The sequence below is a fragment of the Salvelinus sp. IW2-2015 genome, unplaced genomic scaffold (genome assembly GCF_002910315.2).
Source record: "Salvelinus sp. IW2-2015 unplaced genomic scaffold, ASM291031v2 Un_scaffold4600, whole genome shotgun sequence".
In the NCBI taxonomy this organism is placed as follows: domain Eukaryota; kingdom Metazoa; phylum Chordata; class Actinopteri; order Salmoniformes; family Salmonidae; genus Salvelinus; species Salvelinus sp. IW2-2015.
In genome coordinates, this window is record NW_019945870.1 from 1401 (window position 1) to 24910 (window position 23510).

General features: G+C 46.1%; 4 protein-coding genes across 4 annotated transcripts; 1 reads left to right on the forward strand and 3 right to left on the reverse strand.

Moving 5' to 3' along the window:
• Window positions 1–2159: 2159 nt before the first annotated feature.
• LOC112077466 (intermembrane lipid transfer protein VPS13C-like) lies at window positions 2160–3039 on the reverse strand (the record flags this gene model as incomplete). The annotated part of the gene is made up of 2 exons (XM_024143971.2): window positions 3016–3039; window positions 2160–2549 (listed from the first exon to the last, which is right to left on the reverse strand). A coding segment is annotated over exon 2 (315 nt), but the record flags the coding sequence as incomplete, so codon positions are not given.
• Window positions 3040–12864: 9825 nt separating this feature from the next.
• On the reverse strand, window positions 12865–14730 carry LOC112077467 (intermembrane lipid transfer protein VPS13C-like). Its single transcript, XM_024143972.2, has 3 exons — window positions 14614–14730; window positions 14050–14139; window positions 12865–12969 (listed from the first exon to the last, which is right to left on the reverse strand). The coding sequence occupies exons 1-3, from the start codon at window positions 14728–14730 to the stop codon at window positions 12865–12867; spliced, it is 312 nt and encodes a 103-aa protein (XP_023999740.1).
• Window positions 14731–16848: 2118 nt separating this feature from the next.
• LOC112077468 (intermembrane lipid transfer protein VPS13C-like) lies at window positions 16849–18542 on the reverse strand. Its single transcript, XM_024143973.2, has 3 exons — window positions 18086–18542; window positions 17812–17904; window positions 16849–16939 (listed from the first exon to the last, which is right to left on the reverse strand). The coding sequence occupies exons 1-3, from the start codon at window positions 18263–18265 to the stop codon at window positions 16910–16912; spliced, it is 303 nt and encodes a 100-aa protein (XP_023999741.1). The 5' UTR covers window positions 18266–18542; the 3' UTR covers window positions 16849–16909.
• A 1235-nt stretch (window positions 18543–19777) lies between these two features.
• LOC112077469 (intermembrane lipid transfer protein VPS13C-like) lies at window positions 19778–23510 on the forward strand. Its single transcript, XM_070441708.1, has 4 exons — window positions 19778–19977; window positions 20039–20050; window positions 21474–21764; window positions 23391–23510. Exons 3-4 carry the CDS (start codon window positions 21510–21512, stop codon window positions 23508–23510), a joined length of 375 nt encoding a protein of 124 aa, XP_070297809.1. The 5' UTR covers window positions 19778–19977; window positions 20039–20050; window positions 21474–21509.

The window sequence follows — 23510 nt, forward strand, 5'->3', positions numbered from 1 at the left end:
TTCTAAGTAATGTTGTGCTGCTATTTTTATTGACTTGGCCAAAGCTCTTGTTACGGTAGAACATTCCATTCTTATGGGCCGGCTAAGGAGTCTTGGTGTCTCTGAGGGGTCTTTGGCTTGGTTTACTAACTACCTCTCTCAAAGAGTGCAGTGTATAAAGTAAGAAAATCTGCTGTCTCAGCCACTGCCTGTCGCCAAGGGAGTACCCCAAGGCTTAATCCTAGGCCCCACGCTCTTCTCAATTTACATCAACAACATAGCTCAGGCAGTAGGAAGCTCTCTCATCCATTTATATGCAGATGATACAGTCTTATACTCAGCTGGCCCCTCCCCAGATTTTGTGTTAAATGCTCTACAACAAAGCTTTCTTAGTGTCCAACAGGCTTTCTCTACCCTTAACCTTGTTCTGAACACCTCCAAAACAAAGGTCATGTGGTTTGGTAAGAAGACTGCCCCTCTCCCCACAGGTGTTATTACTACCTCTGAGGGTTTAGAGCTTGAGGTAGTCACCTCATACAAGTACTTGGGAGTATGCCTAGATGGTGCACTGTCCTTCTCTCAGCACATATCAAAGCTGCAGGCTAAGGTTAAATCTAGACTTGGTTTCCTCTATCGTAATCGCTCCTCTTTCACCCCAGCTGCCAAACTAACCCTGATTCAGATGACCATCCTACTCATGCTAGATTACGGAGACATAATGTATGGATCGGCAGGTAAGGGTGCTCTCGAGCGGCTAGATGTTCTTTACCATTCGGCCATCAGATTTACCACCAATGCTCCCTATAGGACACATCAATGCACTCTATACTCCTCTGTAAAATGGTCATCTCTGTATACCCATCGCAAGACCCACTGGTTGATGCTTATTTATATAACCCTCTTAGGCCTCACTCCCCCCTATCTGAGATATCTACTGCAGCCCTCTCCTCACAATACACACCCAAGTTCTGCCAGTCACCATCTGGTTAAAGTCCACCCAAAAGCACACACACCCTGGATCGCTCAGTCTTTTCAGATCGCTGCGACATGAACGAGCCTGCACCACTCAACTGGACAGTTTACATCATCAACTCTTCATTCAAAGACCTCAATCATGAGACACTCTATTACTGACGTTGTGACTGATTGTTGACCTGTATATGTTGTCTACTACATCTAGACCTTTGTGCTGTTAGTCTGTGACCCAATAATGTGATCCCATGTTTTTGTGCTGCTACCATGATATGTGCCTACCAATGTTGTTGCTGCTTACGTGTATGGCTGCAGCTGCCATGTTAGTGCTGCTTACCATGTTTGTTGTTGTCATGGTCTGTTGTTGTCATGTTGTGTTTGCCTACCGTGTTGTCTTGCTAACCGTTTTGTGTTGCGTTTACCGTGTTGTGGAGTGCCGTGTTGTGGAGCTGCCGTGATTGTGCTGCTACCATGTTGTGTACTCCTTACCATGTTGTGCTGCTACCATGTTTGGGCTTTGCTACGCATGTTGTGCTGCGCTTACCATGTTTTTGTCTGCTACCATGTTTTTTGCTGCATACCATGTTGGCTTACCCATGTGTGCTGCATACCATGTATGTGCTGCTACCATGTTGTGCCTCGCTACCACTTTGTGCTGCTGACCATGTTGTGCGCTGCTGCCATGTTGTGCTCTGCCATGTTGTGGAGCTGCCAATGTTGTGGCTGCTGCCATGTTGTGCTGCTACCAGTTGTGCTGCTGCCATGTGTGCTGCCCCACCATGTGTGTTGCTTACCATTCCTGTGTTGCTACCATGTTTGTATTGCTACCATGTTGTGCTGCTTACCATGGTGTTGCTGCTACCATTGTTGTGCTGTACCATTTGTGCTGCTACCATGTTGTGCTGCTACCTGTTGTGCTGCTACCATGTTGTGCTGCTACCATGCTTGTTGTCATGTGCTGCTGCCATGCTTATGTTGTGGTCTTCAGGTTCTCTCTTGATGTAGTGTGTGTTTCTCTCTTGTTGTGATGGTGGTTTTGTCCTATTATTTATATTGATTTATTTATTTATTATTATCCAGGCCCCACTCCCGCAGGAGGCTTTTGCCTTTGTCTAGGCCGTCATTGTAAATAACGAATTTTGTTCTTAACGGACTTGCCTAGTTAAATAAGGTTTTAAATAAAATAAGACAGTGAGACGCTTTCCTACCTTGTTCTTGCTGAAGATGTTCTTCTTCCTGAAGGAGAAGAGGACGACGTCCCTGAAGTCCGCAGCGTGTTTGACGGAGACGTCCTCCGCTCGGTACTGRAGAACCCTGGACGTCTTATTGACGACCCAGTAGGGGCTAAAGACCGCCAGCGCCAGTCGTCCACGCTGCCGCGTCACGTGCACGCTCAGGTCCYCGGTCAGCTTCTCCGRCGAGTSGCAGGCGAAACACACAGGGAAGAACTCCTGCATGTCCTGGGCGATACGGATACGGCCGGACCAGTTSCGACCCTGGTATTTAACCAGGACCATCTCCATGATCTCACCTCCTATACGGGCGTCCAGGATGTCTGCTGTGCTGCCCTCCTGAAGCTCATGGAAATCTGCTGAGCCCTGGASAGATGGATTAATGGATAGATCATTTTTATAATGATATTGTATCCGTTAGGAAAGTATCTTTGCACTGTGGAGGGATCTCAACATGGCGTAACAACAGGAAATAATGAAATCAAAGTCTAGTGGCTGGCTGATTGTTCTTATATATCTTTTAGTCTACACCTGTGCCTTCTTCCCTTAGTCACTGGAATGTGTAGAGTTACCTCCAGTATATATCTGATGCTGTAAGGCAGGGTACAGGTCAGGGGTTAGGTCCTAGCCTAGTGACTGTCTTCATGTTTAGGTTATCTAAGTGTTACTACCCCCAGTAGGTATCTGATGCTGTAAGGCAGGGTACAGGTCGAGGGTTAGGTCCTAGCCTAGTGACTGTCTTCATGTTTAGGTCCTAGCCTAGTGACTGTCTTCATGTTTAGGTCCTAGCCTAGTGACTGTCTTCATGTTTAGGTTATCTAAGTGTTACCACCTCCAGTAGGTATCTGATGCTGTAAGGCAGGGTACAGGTCTAAGGTTAGGTCCTAGCCTAGTGACTGTCTTCATGTTTAGGTCCTAGCCTAGTGACTGTCTTCATGTTTAGGTTATCTAAGTGGTACTACCTCCAGTAGGTATCTGATGCTGTAAGGTAGCAGGTTCCGGAGGGTCACAGCGGGGTGGAGGTGGATGACGTAGGCAGGGTCCCAGTCGTCCTCTCGCTGGGAGGAAATGAAGGACAGGTGATCTGGTGTGGCCAAGGTGGTCACCTGGAGGGGCAGGAAGCTGCTGTCTGCCGACGGACACTGAGAAGGGCCGCACCTCAGAGCTCAGGTGGACCTGCTCCTTCCAGGCGTACAGCTAGACGACGGGCCTACTGGCCCTCCAGGCGCCCGGCTGGCTGGAGGAAGAGCTGACACCTATAGAGGGAGAAGAGACGAGGAGACCACGTTTAATAACTAACAATCCAGTTAAACATAACCCTAGCCGACATCTGCATCAGAGAGAGGAGTGAAACAAGGACAGGGGAGTCTGTATAAAAGTCTAGAACAGTTGTTTAAAGTCCTAGAACATTTGTTTAAAGTCTGATTTTTTTTAAGCTAGAACATTTGTTAAAGTTCTAGAACATTTGTTTAAAGTTCTAGAACTTTTGTTTAAAGTTCTAGAACTTTTTTAAAGTTCTAGAATATTTGTTTACAGTTCTAGAACATTTGTTAAAAGTTCTAAGAATTTTGTTTAACCCCTGTAAGTCCTAAGCGTTGGGAATTGCTAAGCTGACGTATGGAATTGTTTTAAGATGGTTCAAACTATGGTCATTTAACTATTTGATTTAGATTTTAGGACCCTTTTTAGATATCTCGTACAACGCTGTGTACTACTCCCTTCACAGAACAGCGCAAACTGGCTCTAACCAGAATAGAAAGAGGAGTGGGAGCCCCGGTGCACAACTGAGCAAGAGGACAAGTACATTAGAGTGTCAGCTTTGAGAAACAGACGCATCACAAGTCCTCAACTGGCAACTTCATTAAATATTCCCGCAAAAACACGGTCTCAACGTCAGCAGTGAAGAGGCAACTCCGGGATGCTGGCCTTCTGCAGAGTTCCTCTGTCCAGTGTCTGTGTTTTTTGCCCATCTTAATCTTTTCTTTTTATTGGCCAGTCTGAGATATGGCTTTTTCTTTGCATCCGCGGAGTCGCCTCTTCACTGTTGACGTTGAGACTGCTGTTCTGTGAAGGGAGTATTACACAGCGTTGTACGACGATCTTCAGTTTCTTGGCAATTTCTCGCTTGGAATAGCTTCATTTCTCAAGAAGAATAGACTGACGAGTTTCAGAAGAAAGTTATTTGTTTTGGCATTTGAACCTGTAACCGAACCACAAATGCTGATGCTCCAGATACTCAACTAATTTGTAGCACAAACGGTTCGACGCTTACAAACAAAGAAGTTGGCACATTCGACGGTACGACTTCAGACGAGTCCCCTGACACTTGTAAGTCAATAGAGCAAAACGGAGAACACCGTTGTGTTGTTTGAGAGTCTACCCTTTCAATAAAACGGTCATAGTTTGTACGTCAAACGTTCGGATGCTAAATAAGTTGACAAAAAGCGCTCTTTCCACCCACGATGAGGAAACGCGACACTAGTGATGGAGTGGATTGAGACGCGTCAATGAAATAAACACAACACATCTCTAGGTTAAACTGACGGATTTTTGAAGGAGCATCTTTTGTTATGCAACTTATATTGACGCACCGGTGGGTCTAGGGGGTTAACTTTTCTCATAGAAATCTAGAACACTTGTTTAAGGCACTAGCATACTTGTTTAAAGCACTAGAACACTTGTTTAAGGCACTAGAACACTTGTTTAAAGCACTAGAACACTTGTTTAAAGCACTAGAACACTTGTTTAAGGCCTCCCGGTGGGCAGTGGTCTAGGCACTGCATCGCAGTGCTAACTGCGCCACCAGAGTCTCTGGGTTCGCGCCCAGGCTCTGTCGCAGCCGGCCGCGACCGGGAGGTCCGTGGGGCGACGCACAATTGGCATAGCGTCGTCCGGGTTAGGGAGGGTTTGGCCGGTAGGGTATCCTTGTCTCATCCGCGCTCCAGCGACTCCTGTGGCGGGCCGGGCGCAGTGCGCGCTAACCAAGGGGCCAGGTACACGGTGTTTCCTCGACACATTGGTGCGGCTGGCTTCCGGGTTGGAGGCGCGCTGTGTTAAGAAGCAGTGCGGCTTGGTTGGGTTGTGCTTCGGAGGACGCATGGCTTTCGACCTTCGTCTCTCCCGAGCCCGTACGGGAGTTGTAGCGATGAGACAAGATAGTAATTACTAGCGATTGGATACCACGAAAATTGGGGAGAAAATGGGATAATTTAAAAAAGAATACTTGTTTAAAGCAAATATTGTACAGCACTAGAAACTTGTTTAAGCATAGAATACTTGTTTAAAGCACTAGAACACTTGTTTAAGCACTAGAAAACTTTGTTTTAAGGCACTAGAACACTTGTTTAAGGCACTAGAACACTTGTTTTAAACGCACTAGAACACTTGTTTAAAGCACTAGAACACTTGTTTAAGCACATAGAACTTGTTTAAGACACTAAGAACACTTGTTTAAAGCACTAGAACACTTGTTTAAAGCATAGAACACTTGTTTTAAAGCACTAGAAACTTGTTTAAAGCACTAGAACACTTGTTTTAAAGCACTAGAACACTTGTTTAAAGCACTAGAACACTTGTTTAAAGCACTAGAACACTTATGGTGCCACTCTCTCGAACGTGGTCCTTCGAGCCGGATAATGGATACAGAGACTGAGCAAGGGGACACCTGGATCTCCCAAGCTGCCCAGCTCATACACAATCAACCTCTTAATTTCCTGTTTATGATTAGCATCTCATAAATAGTATCCTAGTTCGTCTGTACGCTGCGATCACCGGCCTTTCAGAAGCTATGTTGAAATAGAGCTGTCCATTCATACGATAAGTAACCAATGTAATTAATGTAAAATTGTCAGTTTGGGTACATTTGCGACGTGCGGCTCACACGTGCAAACACTCGGTAAAAGTGTATCTCGCTTCCTACGATGATAAGTAAGCAAATATAATTACGGCAATTCAAGGGGAAGTTACTCGAACACTCGTTGGTGGACACGAGTACTAGTGCCTGGTGTCATACACGTGTGCTGTTTGAGGAGGACAGCAACAACTACACTCTTCAGGAGAAGTGGTCTTACCAGGTGAGACTGAATCAAAAATAATTACCCTTATTTTACCTGATAGGTGGACTGAGAACACATTAACAGCGACAGAAAATATGTTAAATGTTGTGTAAAGTATCGGCCCTGGTAAGTACACGCTGTGTTACACCCTGTATAAAAGGTCCCTCTCTAAAGACCTGTACGAGTCCAGGGCTACCAACATGGTTATTCCCTGTATTACCGACATGGTTATTACCTGTATGAGTCCAGGACTACCAACATGATTATAACCTGTCCTACCAACATGGTTATTACCTGTATTACCGACATGGTTATTACCTGTATGAGTCCAGGACTACCAACATGATTATAACCTGTCCTACCAACATGGTTATTACCTGTCCTACCAACATGGTTATTCCCTGTATTACCAACATGGTTATTCCCTGTATTACCAACATGGTTATAACCTGTCCTACCAACATGGTTATTACCTGTCCTACCAACATGATTATAACCTGTCCTACCAACATGGTTATTACCTGTCCTACCAACATGGTTATTACCTGTCCTACCAACATGGTTATTCCCTGTATTACCAACATGGTTATAACCTGTCCTACCAACATGGTTATTACATGTACGAGTCCAGGACTACCAACATGGTTATTACCTGTATGAGTCCAGGACTACCAACATGGTTATTACCTGTCCTACCAACATGGTTATTACCTGTACGAGTCCAGGACTACCAACATGGTTATTACCTGTCCTACCAACATGGTTATTACCTGTATGAGTCCAGGGCTACCAACATGGTTATTACCTTGTAGAGTCCGGACTCGCACATGGTTATTCTGTACCAAATGTTATACGTAGAGTCCAGGCACTTACAACATGTTATACTACCTGTCCTACAAACTGGTTATTCCTGTATGAGTCCAGGGCTACAAAATGGTTATTACCTGTCCTAACAACCTGTTTATTACTGTAGATCAGAGACTACCTAAATGGTTATTACCTGTACGAGTCCAGGGCACAAACATGGTTATTACCTGTCTCACGGACTACACACTCGTTATTACCTGTCTATTCAACCTGGTTATTACCTGTAGAGTCCAGGACTACCAACATGGTTATTACCTGTATGGTCCAGGCTACCCAAGCTGGTTTATGTACCCTGTACGAGTCCAGGGCTTACCACAACATGGTTATTACCTTAGAGTCCAGGGTACCAACAATGGTTATTACCTGTTACGAGTCCAGGGCTACCAAACATGGTTATTACCTGTAGAGTCCAGGACTACCAACATGGTATTACCTGTAGAGTCCAGGGCTACCAACATGGTTATTACCTGTATGAGTCCAGGGCTAACCGGACATGGTTATTACCTTTGTATGAGTCCAGGGCTACCACCATGGTTATTACCTGTATGAAGTCCAGGTTCTACCGACAATGGTTATTACTGTATGAGTCCAGGGCTACCACATGGTTATTACTGTAGAGTCAGGCTACCGACATGGTTATTACCTGTATGAGTCCAGGGCTACCACTGGTTTTATTACCTGTAGGATGTCCAGGGCTACCAACAATGGTTGATTACCTGTATGAGTCCAGGTTACCAAATGGTTATAACCTGTACGAGTCCAGGCTACCGACATGGTTATTACCTGTATGACGTCCAGGGCTACCACATGGTTATTACCCTGTCTAATCAAACATGGTTATTACCTGTATGAGTCCAGGATACAACATGGTTTTACCTGTAATGAGTCCAGGGTACAACATGGTTATTACCTGTATGAGTCCAGGGGCTACCAACATGTGTTATTACCTGTAGAGTCCAGGGCTACCAAACATGGTGTTATTACCTGTATGAGTCCAGGACTACCAACATGGTTATTACCTGTATGAGTCCAGGGCTACAAAATGGTTATTACCTGTATGAGTCCAGGACTAACCAACATAGGTTATCCTGTATGAGTCCAGGACTACCAACATGGTTTTACCTGTATGAGTCCAGGACTAACAACATGGTTATTACCTGTATGAGTCCAGGACTACCAACATGGTTATTACCTGTAATAAGTCCAGGACTACCAACATGGTTATTACTGTACGAGTCCAGGACTACCAACATGGTTATTACTGTATGAGTCCAGGACTACCAACATGGTTATTACCTGTATGAGTCCAGGACTACCAACATGGTTATTACCTGTACGAGTCCAGGACTACCAACATGGTTATTACCTGTATGAGTCCAGGACTACCACACTGGTTACCTGTACGAGTCCAGGACTACCAACAATGGTTATTACCTGTACTACCAACATGGTTATTACCATGTACTCCCAACATGTTACTTACTGTAATCCCAATGGTTATTACCTGTATACAACATGGTTATTACCTGTACTACCAACATGGTTATTACTGTAATACCAACATGGTTATTTACCTGTACTACCAACATGGTTATTACCGTTATTACCAACATGTATTACCTGTATACCAACATGGTTATTACCTGTAATACCAACGTGGTTATTACCTGTACTACCAACATGGTTTATTACCTGTATACCAACATGGTTATTACCTGTCCTACCAACATGGTTATTACCTGTACGAGTCCAGGGCTACATCAGACTCTTTTTCTCGGGTTCTGCCAGTCCTATATGAACATCCCTCTGGATTTGGGACAATACTTCAGGATGGTAAACGGCACTGAGAAATGGTTCTGGATCTGAACACAAAACCACGTTGACAAACAGTTAAAGATGACATCATCCTTTTTTTGACTGAATGGAAACAAAAACAATTGATTTTACTGTAGTTGAAAAGTGCTGAATAAATTTAACTTATTTTAGTATCAGCTGCGTTCACGTTGCATGTCCACAAGACGTGTTACTCTCTACTGAAAGATGTTGTGTCTATAGCCTACAGGAGGACAGATCCAAGAGAGGAGAGTGATGGAGAAGATCCAGAGAGAGTGATGGAGGACCAGCTCATAGAAGTGATGGAGGACAGCTCCATAGAGAGAGAGTGATGGGAGGCAGCTCCATAGAGAGAGAGTGAGTGATGGAGGACAGCTCCATAGAGAGTGAGTGAGTGATGGAGGAGGAAGTCCAAGAGAGGAGTGATGGAGGCACAGTTATGAGAGTGAGTGATGGAGGACAGTCAGAGAGAGTGATGGAGGAATCCAGAGAGAGTATGGGAGGACGTTCCATAGAGAGTGAATGAGGACAGTTCTAGAGAGTGAGTGATGGAGGACAGATCATAGAGAGAGAGTGAGTGATGGAGGACAGTTCATAGAGAGTGGTGATGGAGGAGACAGTTCCATAGAGAGTGAGTGAGAGGACAGTTCCTAGAGATGAGTGAGTGATGGAGGACAGCTCCATAGAGAGTGAGTGATGGAGGACAGCTCCATAGAGAGAGAGTGTAGGAGGACAGCTCCAGAGAGAGTGAGTGAGTGATGGAGGACAGTGCCATAAGAGTGAGTGATGGAGGACAGATCCATAGAGAGTGAGTGATGGAGGACAGCTCCAGAGAGAGAGAGTGAAGGAGGACAGCTCCAGAGAGATGAGTGAGTGATGGAGGACAGTGCCCATAGAGAGTGAGTGATGGAGGACAGATCCATAGAGAGTGAGTGATGGAGGACAGCTCCGGAGAGAGAGAGTGATGGAGGACAGCTCCATAGAGAGAGAGTGATGGAGGAACTCCAGGAGAGTGAGTGATGGAGGACAGCTCCATAGAGAGAGAGTGATGGAGGACAGCTCCGAGAGAGAGAGTGAAGGAGGACAGCTCCAGAGAGAGTGAGTGAGTGAATGGAGGACAGTGCATAGAGAGTGAGTGATGGGCGGACAGTTCATAGAGAGTGAGTGAGTGATGGAGAGCCAAGATCCATAGAGAGTGAGTGATGGAGGACAGCTCCAGAGAGAGTGAGTGAGTGTGGGAGGACAGTGCATAGAGAGTGAGTGAGTGATGGCAGACGTTCCATAGAGTGGGTGATGGAGGACAGATCCATAGAGAGTGAGTGATGGAGGACAGCTCAGAGAGAGAGAGTGAAGGAGGACAGCTCCAGAGAGAGTGATGAGTGATGGAGGACAGTGCCATAGAGAGTGAGTGATGGCGGACAGTTCCATAGAGAGTGAGTGAGTGATGGAGGACAGATCCATAGAGAGTGAGTGAATGGAGGACAGCTCCAGAGAGAGAGAGTGATGGAGGACAGCTCCAGAGAGAGTGAGTGAGTGATGGAGGGACAGCGCCATAGAAAGTGAGTGATGGCAGCCAGTTCATAGAGAGTGAGTGAGTGATGGCGGACAGTTCCATAGAGGTGAGTGCTGGAGGAAGCTCATAAGAGTGAGTGATTGGAGGACAGCTCCGAGAGAGTGCAGTGATAGAGGACAGATCCATAGTGAGTGATGGAGGACGCTCCATAGAGAGTGATGGAGGACAGCTTCATAGAGAGAGAGTGATGGAGAACAGCTCCGAGAGAGGTGAGTGATAGAGGAAGCTCCATATAGTGAGTGGTGATGGAAGGACAGCTCCAGAGAGAGTGAGTGATAGGGACAGCTCCATAGAGAGAGAGTGAGGAGGACAGCTCCAGAGAGAGTGAGTATGGAGGAAGCGCCATAGAAAGTGAGTGATGGCAGACAGTTCCATAGAGAGTGAGTGAGTGTGGCGGACGTTCCATAGAGATGAGTGATGGAGGACAGCTCCATAGAGAGTAGAGTGATGGAGGACAGCTCCATAGAGGAGTGAGTGATAGAGGACAGATCCATAGTGAGTGATGGAGGACAGCTCCATAGTGAGTGATGGAGGACAGCTCCAGAGAGAAGTGAGTGATAGAGACAGTCTCCATAGTGATTTTCTGACTGTAGCGGAAGCGGACAGTGATGACCTTGTTTCCTTCCGAGGCGTCAATCTGTAGCAATAGCGACGTTCTCCTGTAGCACGGGATCTCTCACGTTATACAGCCTCCTGCCAGGCTTTCCACGCCAGGTGGAGATCTCACTTAACCTGTCGGAACTGTGGAGGAGCAGACGGTGGACATTGTTTCAGCTACTGACTGGATCTATTATCCACCGCCATGTTGGAGATCTCACTGTAACCTGTAGGAACTGTGGAGGAGACAGACCGGTGGACATTGTTCAGCTACTGACTGGATCTATTCATCCACCGCCATGTTGGAGATCTCACTGTAAACTGTAGGAACTGTGGAGGAGACAGACCGGTGGACATTGTTCAGCTACTGACCGAAAGGTTGCAAGATCGAATCCCCGAGCTGACGAGGTAAAAATCTGTCGTTCTGCCCTGAACAAGGCAGTTAACCCACTGTGTTCCTAGACCGTCATTTAAATAAGAATGTGTTCTTAACTGACTTGCCTAGTTAAATAAAAGGTAAATAAAAAAAAAAGTGTAAATAAATATACTGACAGATGCTGAGGTTGAAGAGGCAGCTCTCCTGGCGCTGCAAGGCAGACAGTTTTCCCCGCGCCGAGGTTCCGACCCGGAGAACTCCCAGGTCCACGCTCTGCCCTACCCCCACCTCGTGGATTTGCCCTGCCCAGAGGACGCCACCACCGCAGGTTGGCACTGTGCTGCACGGTGAGGGGGGTGCCCAGCGCATTGGATGGTGAAGGGCTTCTCCATAGACTGTGGGTCGAAGGTAGAGGCTGTGCCCTCAGAGAACGCCTGAGCAGAAATGACACAACGGATTGTACTGTGAATAAACGTGCCAATTTTTTAAAAATGTTTTTATTTGTAAGCAAACTTGTAAAACAATAGGTTGGTTTGTGTCCTAGATGAACCCAGTCCTGGTTTAAAAACAGACAATGATATTGATGTTAAGTCGAGGAATGGCTTTAACTAGGGTCTGGAGAAACGGGTCAAACGTTCATAGGAAGAATTGGAGAAAACTTGAAGATGAGCAGCTGGCCATCAGAACCGGTTATACGGAGACAGAGTGTTCTCTGTCATGTGTTGTTGTGTGTCAGGACAGTACAATGATGTACAAAGACCCATTAGTCCAGACAACAGGCCGACACTCGTAGCCAGGCTTGATTTAATCAAATCATAAGATCTAAATCACACAGCTAGAGGACGTCCGGGCTTTATCAGACGAAGGGAACAGATTGGATGAGCTACTGTTAACCTGGTCAGATTCAATCTGGCCATATTGACATGAATAATGGGTCTAAGGTTGACTGTTCCTGTATTGTGTGTGTTGTGTGTGTGTGTGTGCACGTATACAGTACGTGGGTGGTGCCGGCTTGGCTGTGTGTGTGCGTGTGTGTTTTGCTGGTGTGTGTGTTTGCTGGTGGTGTGTGGTGCTGGGTGTGTGTGCTGGTGTGTGTGTGTGCTGTGTGTGTGTGTGTGCTGGTGTGTGTGAGTGTGTGTGTGTGTTGAGTGTGTTGCTGGTGTTGTGTGTGTGTGTGTGTGTGTGTGTGTGGTGTGTGTTGTGTGTGTGTGTGTTGCTGGTGTGTGCTGGTGTGTGTGTGTTGTGTGAGTGTGTCTGCTGGTGTGTGTGGTTGGTGTGTGTGTGTTGGTGTGTGTGTGCTAGTGTGTGTGCTATGTGTGTGTGTGTGTTACTCTGGCTAGGTTGCTGAGGACATTGAGGCAGCACTTAGAGACCGTAATGTTATGGTGTCTCTGGAACAGATGTTGATGGCGGTACGCGGCTCGGGGAGAACCACGAAGTCGTCCCCGGGAACAGGACTCTTATCCTGGACGGGTTGTTCTTCATCTACAGGGTGAAGGAGGACAACATGGTGCACAAAACACTGAATTACTGAGAGATACCGATCTGTAGGTCAATCGATCCATCCACCACCCATCAATATGATTGAATAAATACAAACGTCATTGTGTTTCTGAGTTTTGCTAATCTACAGCGTAATCATGTTTATATAACTTGAGGTTCCACTATGCGGTTGTTGAGGTTCCACTACAAGGTTGGTTATGGTTATTCAGCGTACCTCTAGGTTGAGGTTCCACTATGAGGTTGGTTAGGGTTATTCAGCGTACCTCGAGGTTGAGGTTCCACTACGAGGTTGGTTATGGTTACTCAGCATACCTCTAGGTTGAGGTTCCACTATGAGGTTGGTTAGGGTGTGTTGAGGTTCCACTATGAGGTTGGTTAGGGTTACTCAGCGTACCTCTAGGTTGGGTTCCACTACGAGGTTGGTTGGGTTATTCAGCATACCTCTAGGTTGAGGTTCCACTATGAGGTTGGTTAGGGTTGTTGAGGTTCCACTATGAGGTTGGTTAGGGTTATTCAGCGTACCTCTAGGTTGAGGTTCCACTACCATGTTGGTTAGGTTATTCAGCGTACCTCTGGGTTGAGGTTCCACTATGCGGTTGGTTGGGGTTCCACTATGAGTGTGGTTAGGGTTATTCAGCGTACCTCAGGTTGAGGTTCCACTACGAGGTTGGTTAGGGTTATTCAGAGTACCTCTGGTTGAGGTTCCACTACGAGGTTGGTTAGGGTTATTCAGCGTACCTCTAGGTTGAGGTTCCACTATGAGGTTGGTTAGGGTTATTCAGCGTACCTCTGGGTTGAGGTTCCACTACGAGGTTGGTTAGGGTTATTCAGCGTACCTCTAGGTTGAGGTTCCACTACGAGGTTGGTTAGGGTTATTCAGCGTACCTCTAGGTTAGGTTCCACTATGAGGTTGGTTAGGGTTATTCAGCGTACTCTAGGTTGAGGTTCCACTACGAGGTTTGGTTAGGGTTATTCAGCGTACCTCGAGGTTGAGGTTCCACTATGAGTTGGTTAGGGTTGTTGAGGTTCCACTATGAGGTTGGTTAGAGTAATTCAGCGTACCTCTAGCTTGAGGTTCCACCTGCGTTTGCCGTCCTCCACTCTCTCTAACAGCGGTTCCCAGACAGCATGGGTCTCATTGAAGTAGTTCACCTGTCAAAAGTCAACATATTCACACAGTGTCAAAATCAGCATCCATCCCATTTATATCAATTTCAATGAACACATTTTATGATGATGAAATCAAAAGAACACGGGTAGTCAAAAGGATTTAAAATGTTGATTTAACCTTTATTTAACTAGGCAAGTCAGTTAAAGAACAACTGTTATTTACAGTGACGGGCCTACCCCGGCCAAACCCGGACGGCGCTGGGCCAACTGTGCGCCGCCCTATGGACTCCCACTAGCCTGAGATGCAGTGCCTTAGACCGCTGCACCACACCGGATACATGAATGCCAAAGGTAACACGTATCCCTACATAAGTCTGTAATTCACAACAGACTAAGAAAAGCTGTTTGTCTGCCTATTGACTTCCTAAAAAAAACACATGAGGAGCTCCTGTATGTACAGGAAGAGGAAGTCCATTAGGCTGATACTTGAGAGTAGTGAAAAAGCTCCGGTCTCACCTCCAGGGTCATGTCAGAGCAGAGGTAGAGGAGGGAGGACCAGTTCTTGGCCGTCCCAGACAGAGAGGTCTCAGCCAGTAGCAGGGGGACCGTCCGGTGACCCAGACCAGACTCCATGGTCACCTGAATCACCTTCACATCCACCTTGAAACTCTCCCCAAAGTTACGGCCGTCCTGGTCACTGAAACTCTCCGTCACCTAGATGGGGAAAGTCATGTTAAGGTTTAATGCCATTTGTAGGTAGAGAATACAAAAACAAAAGGTGCATAGTGGAGGTAAACGGAGTCCCCAAATGTTCCTGGCAGGGCACAGAAGGTTAATGTATAGGGACATAAGGTTAATGTATAGGGACATAAGGTTATTGTATAGGGACAGAAGGTTAATGTATAGGCACAGAAGGTTATTGTATAGGGACAGAAGGTTAATGTATACACGGAACAGAAGGTTATTGAATAACAACAACGAGCACAACGCACACAAGGTTAGTCTAAGGGACAGAAGTTAATAGTATAGGGACATTGAACTGGTTAATGTAATAGGGACAGAAGGTTATGTATAGGGGACAGAAGGTTAACTGTATAGGCACTGAGCAACGAACAAAGGTATAGACATGATATACATGGGACAGAAGGTTAATGTATAGGGACAGGAAGGTTAATGTTAGGTAGAAGAGGAAGGTATAGGGACAGAAGGTTAATGTAATAGAGACAGAAGGTTAATGTATAGGGACCAGAAGGTTAATGTATAGGGACAGGAATGGTTAATTATATAGAGACAGAAGTTAATGTATAGGGACCAGAAGGTTAATGTATAGGAAGAAGGTCAATGTATAGGAGCAGAAAGGTTAAATGATAGGGACAGAAGGTTAATGTAGTAGGGCACGAGAAGGTTAATGTATAGGGACATGGAAGGGTTAATGTATAGGGAGCAGAAGGCTTATGTATAGGACAGAAGTACTGTAAGTGTACATAGCACACAGTTGGACAAGGAAGGTTTATATGGATAGTAAAGGGACATCGAAAGGGTAGCGATGTAATAGAGACATAGCATGAGATGCTAGGAGTTTAATAATGTGAGTATAATGAGGTACAGGTGAAGATATAACTGATGATTATACAACATAGGGATAAGAAGGTTAATGTGAGTGAGGAGACAGGAAAGGTTATGTACAGTTATTGTGGGCAGGAAGGATTAAAGTGAAATTAGGGACAGCCATGGTTTATATGTAAATAGAGACGTAGAAGGTTATAATGTATATAATGAAGACAGAAAGGTTAATGTATAGGGGACAGAAGGTTAATATGTGAGAATAGGCGACAGAAGGTTTCAATGATAGCTCAAGTGTCCAGGGGACAGAAGGTGCTAAGTTGTCACATAAATGCGGTACAAGAAGGTTAAATGTATGAGTTTTTGTGGCACCTCAGAGTATGGTTAGTGATTATGTAATATATCTCGCTCCGACAAGACATGTAAGGAGTAATGTATACGGAGGACACAAGAAAGGTGTATATGCTATCGTAAATAGGTGTGATTCAGGTGAGTATAGTTAATATTCGTACGTTAGTGTGAGACATTAGAATAGGTTTAATTGTATAGAGACAGAAGGTTAATGTAATAGGGACAGACAGCAGATTACACTAGTACTTAGTGAGGTAGACAGAATGTGTTGAAATGTGTCAGCACATGAGACACTGGTGAGATAGAAGGTTAATGTACTAGTGACTGATGATTCCAGGATAAGTGAAAGTGTGAATCTCTGCCCTCACTCCCTGCCGTTCCGCAGACTGTGGTGGCTGGTTGCCATGTATCCCTCTGGTGTGGGACCTGGACACGTTAATGTATAGGCTGTGCTACCAGACAACGGTTATCTTTGCTCTTACAAGGCGTGACGATGCTAAGGTTTTATACATGTATAGCTCTACACGAGAGCTAAGGCCTCCCTAGCATCTCGCTCACTCTGTCTGTGCTACTTTCTCTTCAAATATACAATCTGAGACTCAAAAACATCTTCCATTTCATCAAAGTACGGCTATGTTTCAATTTTAAATTCCAGTCAATTCAGAAAGTAAACTAAATTCTCTCCATTCCTCAAATTTCCAGTGTACTTCCCGAATTGAAACTGGAATTGACCTGAATTGACCCCGACCGTCTTATCTGTACCTCGCTGCAGAGCCCACTCCAGGAACCAGTAGTTGCAGGTGTAGATGTTCATGGTGGACCACAGGTCGCTGACCTCAGTCTTCTCCTCTCTCCGCTGCCTCGTCTTTAGGTTTAGCCGGCATGGCTGCCGTGATGGTCATCCTGTGTTCAGGATGACAGGGGAGATCTGACAGAGGGAAGGGAAGAGCGTGTGAGCTATTTTTATTTCTACTTTATTTATCCTTATTTATTCCTTTATCCATACGGGGGAAGTCAGCGGATTCTGATGTTTGACGATCAATTGAAAAATCTCGATTGACGATGACGATCTCGATTGACGATCTATGTTTATAAAGTAGCCTCTCGTGCATCAGGCGGTTCAATTATTCAAAACCATTTCTCACTCCGAGCACTCGAGCTAGAGGTCTTCATGGATGCACCTGTACCGGAATACTGAAGGGTACCGAGAGGTACCGGATAGACTCAGAAATAACTGCCGGGAATCCAAATCAGATGTCACGGGTCTCAGTGATCAGGGTCGGGTATGTTATATCACAGGGTCCTTGGGTATGTATTATCACGGAGTTCTTCGCGGCCGGTATGGTTTATATCACGGTCTCGGGATGTATATATCACGGTCTAGCGGTATGTATATATCACGGGTCTCGGGTATATATCACGGGTCCTCGGGTGATGTATATATCACGGTCTCGGTATGTATACAGGTTTGGTCGTTATAATCACGGGTTATGTATATATCACAGCGGGTCTCGGGTTATGTATATATCACCGGGTTCGGGTATATATCAGTTAGCCTAGCTAGCTACGTTAACGTCTCGTCTCTGGTCGATGCAGTCCATGCCAAGTATCTACGTAATCATATATGATGATAAATAACCTAGCTATGGCAGCTATTAGTCTATGCAATGTAAGTCGCTGGGTGGGAAAGCCCCAGGTCCATTGGACCCGTGAAGACCTCTACTCAGAGCACATTGGTACACTCTGCCATAACTTTTTTTTTAACCAAACTAAACTTGACAAAGAAGGGATGAAACCTACTTTGATAATGACTTCCTCCACAGTCACAGAGCCGGTAAGGGGTTGGTTGGGGWGGGTTTTGGTTTCCAGGAAGACAGAACACGGACGTAGCACCTGAAGACCAATGAGAAAGAAGCATTAAGGGAGTTGATTCATTTCAAATATACTTTCAAGGAAAACGTATTAAAACGCTAATTGCAAATAGCTTTGAATCATGCTTCATCCCAGCTGATGCTTTACAGTAGTGACATTAGACGCAGTGTAGAGGGTCTATTAAAAGCTATTTTATGCTCACCGTGGTGACCACCTTGTTCTCATTGGTCCTGATGAAAGGACAGGCCAGAACTTTGAGCTCTCTGAGGTTGGCCGTCATGCTTTGTCCCCCAGGGGCCCCGGAGGCCCCTCCCCCAGGCTCTAGCTTCAGACTGARGTCACATTGGAARGAGGCCACCAGGGCCGGAGCGTCCGYACTCATCAGGTTAGCCACAAACACCACCTCTGGGTCTAGGATGACAGCACGCAGCTTGGTCCTGGGACTGGAGCCTGGGGGAGAGAGGAGGGGAGAAACATCACCTCTGGGTCTAGGATGACAGCACGCAGCTTGGTCCTGGGACTGGAGCCTGGGGGGAGAGAGGAGGGAAGAAACATCACCTCTGGGTCTAGTATGACAGCACGCAGCTTGGTCCTGGGACTGGAGCCTGGGGGGAGAGAGGAGGGGAGAAACACCACCTCTGGGTCTAGTATGACAGCACACAGCTTGTTCCTGGGACTGGAGGGTAGAGAGAGGGGGGGGAAGAAGCATCACCCCACCACTGCACATAGCCTAATATTTGGTATTTACATGTTTTAAATGTAACCTTTATTTACCTAGGCAAGTCAGTTAAGAACAGAGTCTTATTTGGTATGGAGGGTAGAGAGAGAGGATACAAATATTCTGTCAGGTATGAAACTGAAGGAAGAATATAGAAAGGTAAAGAAAACACAATGTACAATAAATTACCATCACTCCACACCAACACACTATAGCCATCACAATACATTACCATCACTCCACACCAATACACTGTAGCCATCAGAATACATTACCATCACTCCACACCAAAACACTGTAGCCATCACAATACATTACCAATACACTGTAGCCATCACAATACATTACCATCACTAGTCTCACTAAACAGGTACGTATCTATAGGTGATGTAGCCGGTTCACTAAACAGGTCGTACCTATAGGTGATGTAGCCCAGTCTCACTAAACAGGTACTTTATCTATAGGTGATGTAGCCGTCTCACTAAACAGGTACGTATCTTATAGGTGATGTAGCCCAGTCTCACTAAACAGGTACGTATCTATAGGTGATGTAGCCCAGTCTCACTAAACAGGTACGTATCTATAGGTGATGTAGCCCGTCTCACTAAACAGGTACGTCTATAGGTGATGTAGCCCGGTCCTCACTAAACAGGTACGTATCTATAGGTGATGTAGCCCAGTCTCACTAACAGGTACGTATCTTAGGTGATGTAGCCCGGTCTCACTAAACAGGTACGTATCTATAGGTGATGTAGCCCAGTCTCCACTTCTGCATGTACTCTATGGAGGAACCGGGGAATTGGGCCTTGTTCAGCGCTGGCGTCAGTAATGACAGTCATTTCCTCCTAATGTCCTCCTCATGCTCTCCAAGCCCTGGATAATTAGATAAAGACATGATGAGGGGGAAGCGTTTCAACAGCTACCAACACCAGTCATTACTGTCAACATTACCCTAGGTAACCTGAAGACTCTGTGTATGACCTGTAATGACCTGTCGTAATGACCTTGTAATGACCTCTGTTAATGACCTGTAATGATCTGGAATCCTTGTAACTCTGTGTCTGACCGTAGCCTTGTATGACTCTTATCCTGTAATGACTCTGGTAATGACTTGTAATGCCTTGTAATGACTCTCGGTAGTTCCCAGTGGTTGTGAGTTTCAAGGGACAATAGGCTGGTTTATGGACAGATTGTATGTCTTGTTTCCCATTTCCCAAGGTGTCAGCAGTGTCTCAACACCAAGAGAGGCTGTGTCTTGGGGAGTTGACCCTTCACCTGATGAAGGCTTCAGGGAAGATGTTTAACAACGGAGCCATGGAGGTCTCTACCATCCTCACAGCCTGCACCCTGGACGACATGAGGACGGGCGTACAGAGGTCACCTCACGGTTAGTCTCACGCTTCCCCGCCAGACGTCACAACCATATTATCGTTGGAGAGTCACCTCGCGGTTAGTCTCACGCTTCCCCCGCCAGACGTCACACCATATTGTCGTTGGAGAGTCACGGTTGGGGTGGAGGCATACCTCCGTTAACTAGTGAATTAATACTGCTGTGTTGTGTTCTGTACGGTACCAGTCGGTCGGTCTCAATACTACTGGGTTGTGTTCTGTACGGTACCAGTCGGTCGTCTCAATACTACTGGGTTGTGTTCTGTACGGTACCAGTCGGTCGGTCTCAATACTACTGGGTTGTGTTCTGTACGGTACCAGTCGGTCAGTCTCAATACTACTGGGTTGTGTTCTGTACAGTACCGTCGGGTCGGTCTCAATACTACTGGGTTGTGTTCTGTACAGGTACAGTCGGTCAGTCTCAATACTACTGGGTTGTGTTCATACTACTGGGTTGTGTTCTGTACGGTACCAGTCGGGTCAGTCTCAATACTACTGGGTTGTGTTCTGTAGTACCAGTCGGTCAGTCTCAATACTACTGGGTTGTGTTCTGTACGTACCAGTCGGTCGGTCTCAATACTACTGGGTTGTGTTCTGTACGGTACCAGTCGGGCAGTCTCATACTACTGGGTTGTGTTCTGTACGGTACCAGTCGGGTGGTCTCAATACTACTGGTTGTGTTCTGTACAGTCGGGTCGGTCTCAATATTACTGGGTTGTGTTCTGTACAGTCGGTCGGTCTCATACTACTGGGTTGTGTTCTGTCGGGTCGTCCTCAATATTACTGGTTGTGTTCTGTCGGGTCAGTCTCAATACTACTGGGTTGTGTTCTGTACGGTACCAGTCGGGTCGGTCTCAATACTACTGGGTTGTGTTCTGTACGGTACCATCGGGTCAGTCTCAATACTACTGGGTTTGTTCTGTACGGTACCGTCGGTCGGTCTATACTACTGGGTTGTGTTCTGTACGGTCGGGTCGGTCTCAATACTGCTGGGTTATGTTCTGTCGGGTCGGTCTCAATACTACTGGTTGTGTTCTGTACAGTACAGTCGGTCGGTCTCAATACTACTGGTTGTGTTCTGTATAGTACAGTCGGTCGGTCTCAATACTACTGGGTTGTGTTCTGTACAGTCGGGTCGGTCTCAATACTGCTGGTTGTGTTCGTGTCGTCTCAATACTGCTGGGTTGTGTTCTGTACGTCGGGTCGGTCCAATACTACTGGGTTGTGTTCTGTACGGTACAGTCGGCCGGTCTCTACTACTGGTTGTGTTCTGTACAGTCGGTCGGTCTCATACTACTGGGTTGTGTTCTGTACAGTCGGGTCGGTCTCAATACTGCTGGGTTGTGTTCTGTACGGTACCAGTCGGGTCGGTCTCAATACTACTGGGTTTGTTCTGTACGGTACCAGTCGGGTCGGTCTCAATGTATGATTGTTCAATTTGATTGATTTTGATTGTAACCTCATGTTTGCCCAAACCCCTCAGGATGCTGGGTAAGCGGATGAGACGAGCGAGGAAGCCATGATAGACGTGACGTACACGCAAAGTGCCAGCGAGCGCCAGGTGGTGGCGGTGTTACAGAAGCTCTATCTGTGTGCCAGCGTTGAGTTCTCCATGGCAGTGGCAGACTTCTTCATTCAGGCCCTGCCCCAGAGCTTCCGCCAGGCCGTGCCCACTAACACCATGCTAGCCCTGCCAGACCTGGCCAAGACCTCCCACTACCCCTCAAACAGCTGGCCGAGCTTCGGGATAGAGCCACCACTGACCCCGAAACAGGTAAGGGAGAGAGAGAGGGTGGGGAAATAAATGACAAACAGAAACTATACAGCCACTCAATGTTCATCAGGTTTTCCTTTTGGTGTGTGAGTGGTGGTAATGTATTGTGATGGCTACATGGTTTGTGGTGTGTAGTGATGGTAAGGTATTGTGATGGCTACAGTGTTTTGGTGTGAGTGATGGTAATGTATTGTGATGGTACATTTTTTTGGTGTGTGTGATGGTAAGGTATTGTGATGGCTACAGTGTTTGGTGTGTGTATGTGATGGTAATGTATGTTTTTGTGATGGCTACAGTGTGATTGTAATGTATTGTGATGGCTACAGTGTTTTGGTGTGGAGTGATGGTAATATATTGTGATGGCTACATGTATTGGTAATGTTATTGTGATGGCTACAGTGTTGTTGGTGTGGATGTGATGTAATGTAAGTGTGATGGCTACAGTGTTTTGGTGTGGAGTGATGGTAATGTATTGTTGATGGCTACAGTGTAATTGGTGTGGAGTGATGGTATGTATTGTGATGGCTACAGTGTTTTGGTGTGGAGTGATGGTAATGTATTGTGATGGCTAAGTGTATTGGTGTGGAGTGATCGGTAATGTATTGTGATGCTACAGTGTTTGGTGTGGAGTGATGGCTACAGTGTATTGGTGTGGAGTGTATGGTAATGTAGTGTGATGGCTACAGTGTTTTGGGTGTAGTGATGGTAATGTATTGTGATGGCTAACAGTGTTTGGTGAAGAGTGTGGTATGTATTGTGATGGCTACAGTGTTTTTTGGTGTGTAGTGATGTAATGTATTGTGATGGCTACAGTGTATTGGTGTGAGTGATGGTTATGTATTGTGATGGCTACAGTGTTTTGTGTGTGTAGTGATGGTAATGTATTGTGATGGCTACAGTGTTTTGGTGTGGAGTGATGGTAATGTATTGTGATGGCTACAGTGTGTTTGGTGTGGGAGTGATGTAAATGTTTGTGATTGGCTACAGCAGTGTTTTGGTGTGAGGGGATGGTAATGTATTGTGATGGCTACAGTGTATTGGTGTGTAGTGATGGTAATGTATTGTGATGGCTATAGTGTGTTGGTGTGGGAGGTGATGGTAATGTATTTGTACATTGTGTTTTTCTTTACCTTTCTATATTCTTCGTTCAGTTTCATACCTGACAGAATATTTGTATCGCTTTTCTCTCTACCCTCCATACCAAATAAGACTCTGTTCTTAACTGACTTGCCTAGTTTAAATAAAGGTTACATTTAAAACATGTAATACAAATATTTAGGCTTGTGCAGTGGTGGGGGGTGATGCTTCTTCCCCCCCCCCCTCTCTCTACCCTCCATACCCAATATTAGAATATGTTTGGGTGGGTGAGGTGATGTTTCTCCCCTCCTCTCTCCCCCCAGGCTCCAGTCCCGACCAAGCTGCGTGCTGTCATACTAGACCAGATGGTGATGTTTCTCCCCTCCTCTCTCCCCCAGGCTCCAGTCCTAGGACCAAGCTGCGTGCTGTCATCTAGACCCAGAGGTGATGTTTCTTCCCTCTCTCCCCCAGGCTTCCAGTCCCAGGACCAAGCTGCGTGCTGTCATACTAGACCCAGAGGTGATGTTTCTCCCCTCCTCTCTCTCCCAGGCTCCAGTCCCAGGACCAAGCTGCGTGCTGTCAATCACTAGACCCAGAGGTGATGTTTCTCCCCTCCTCTCTCCCCCCAGGCGCTCCAGTTCCCAGGCCAAGCTCGTGCTGTCATACTAG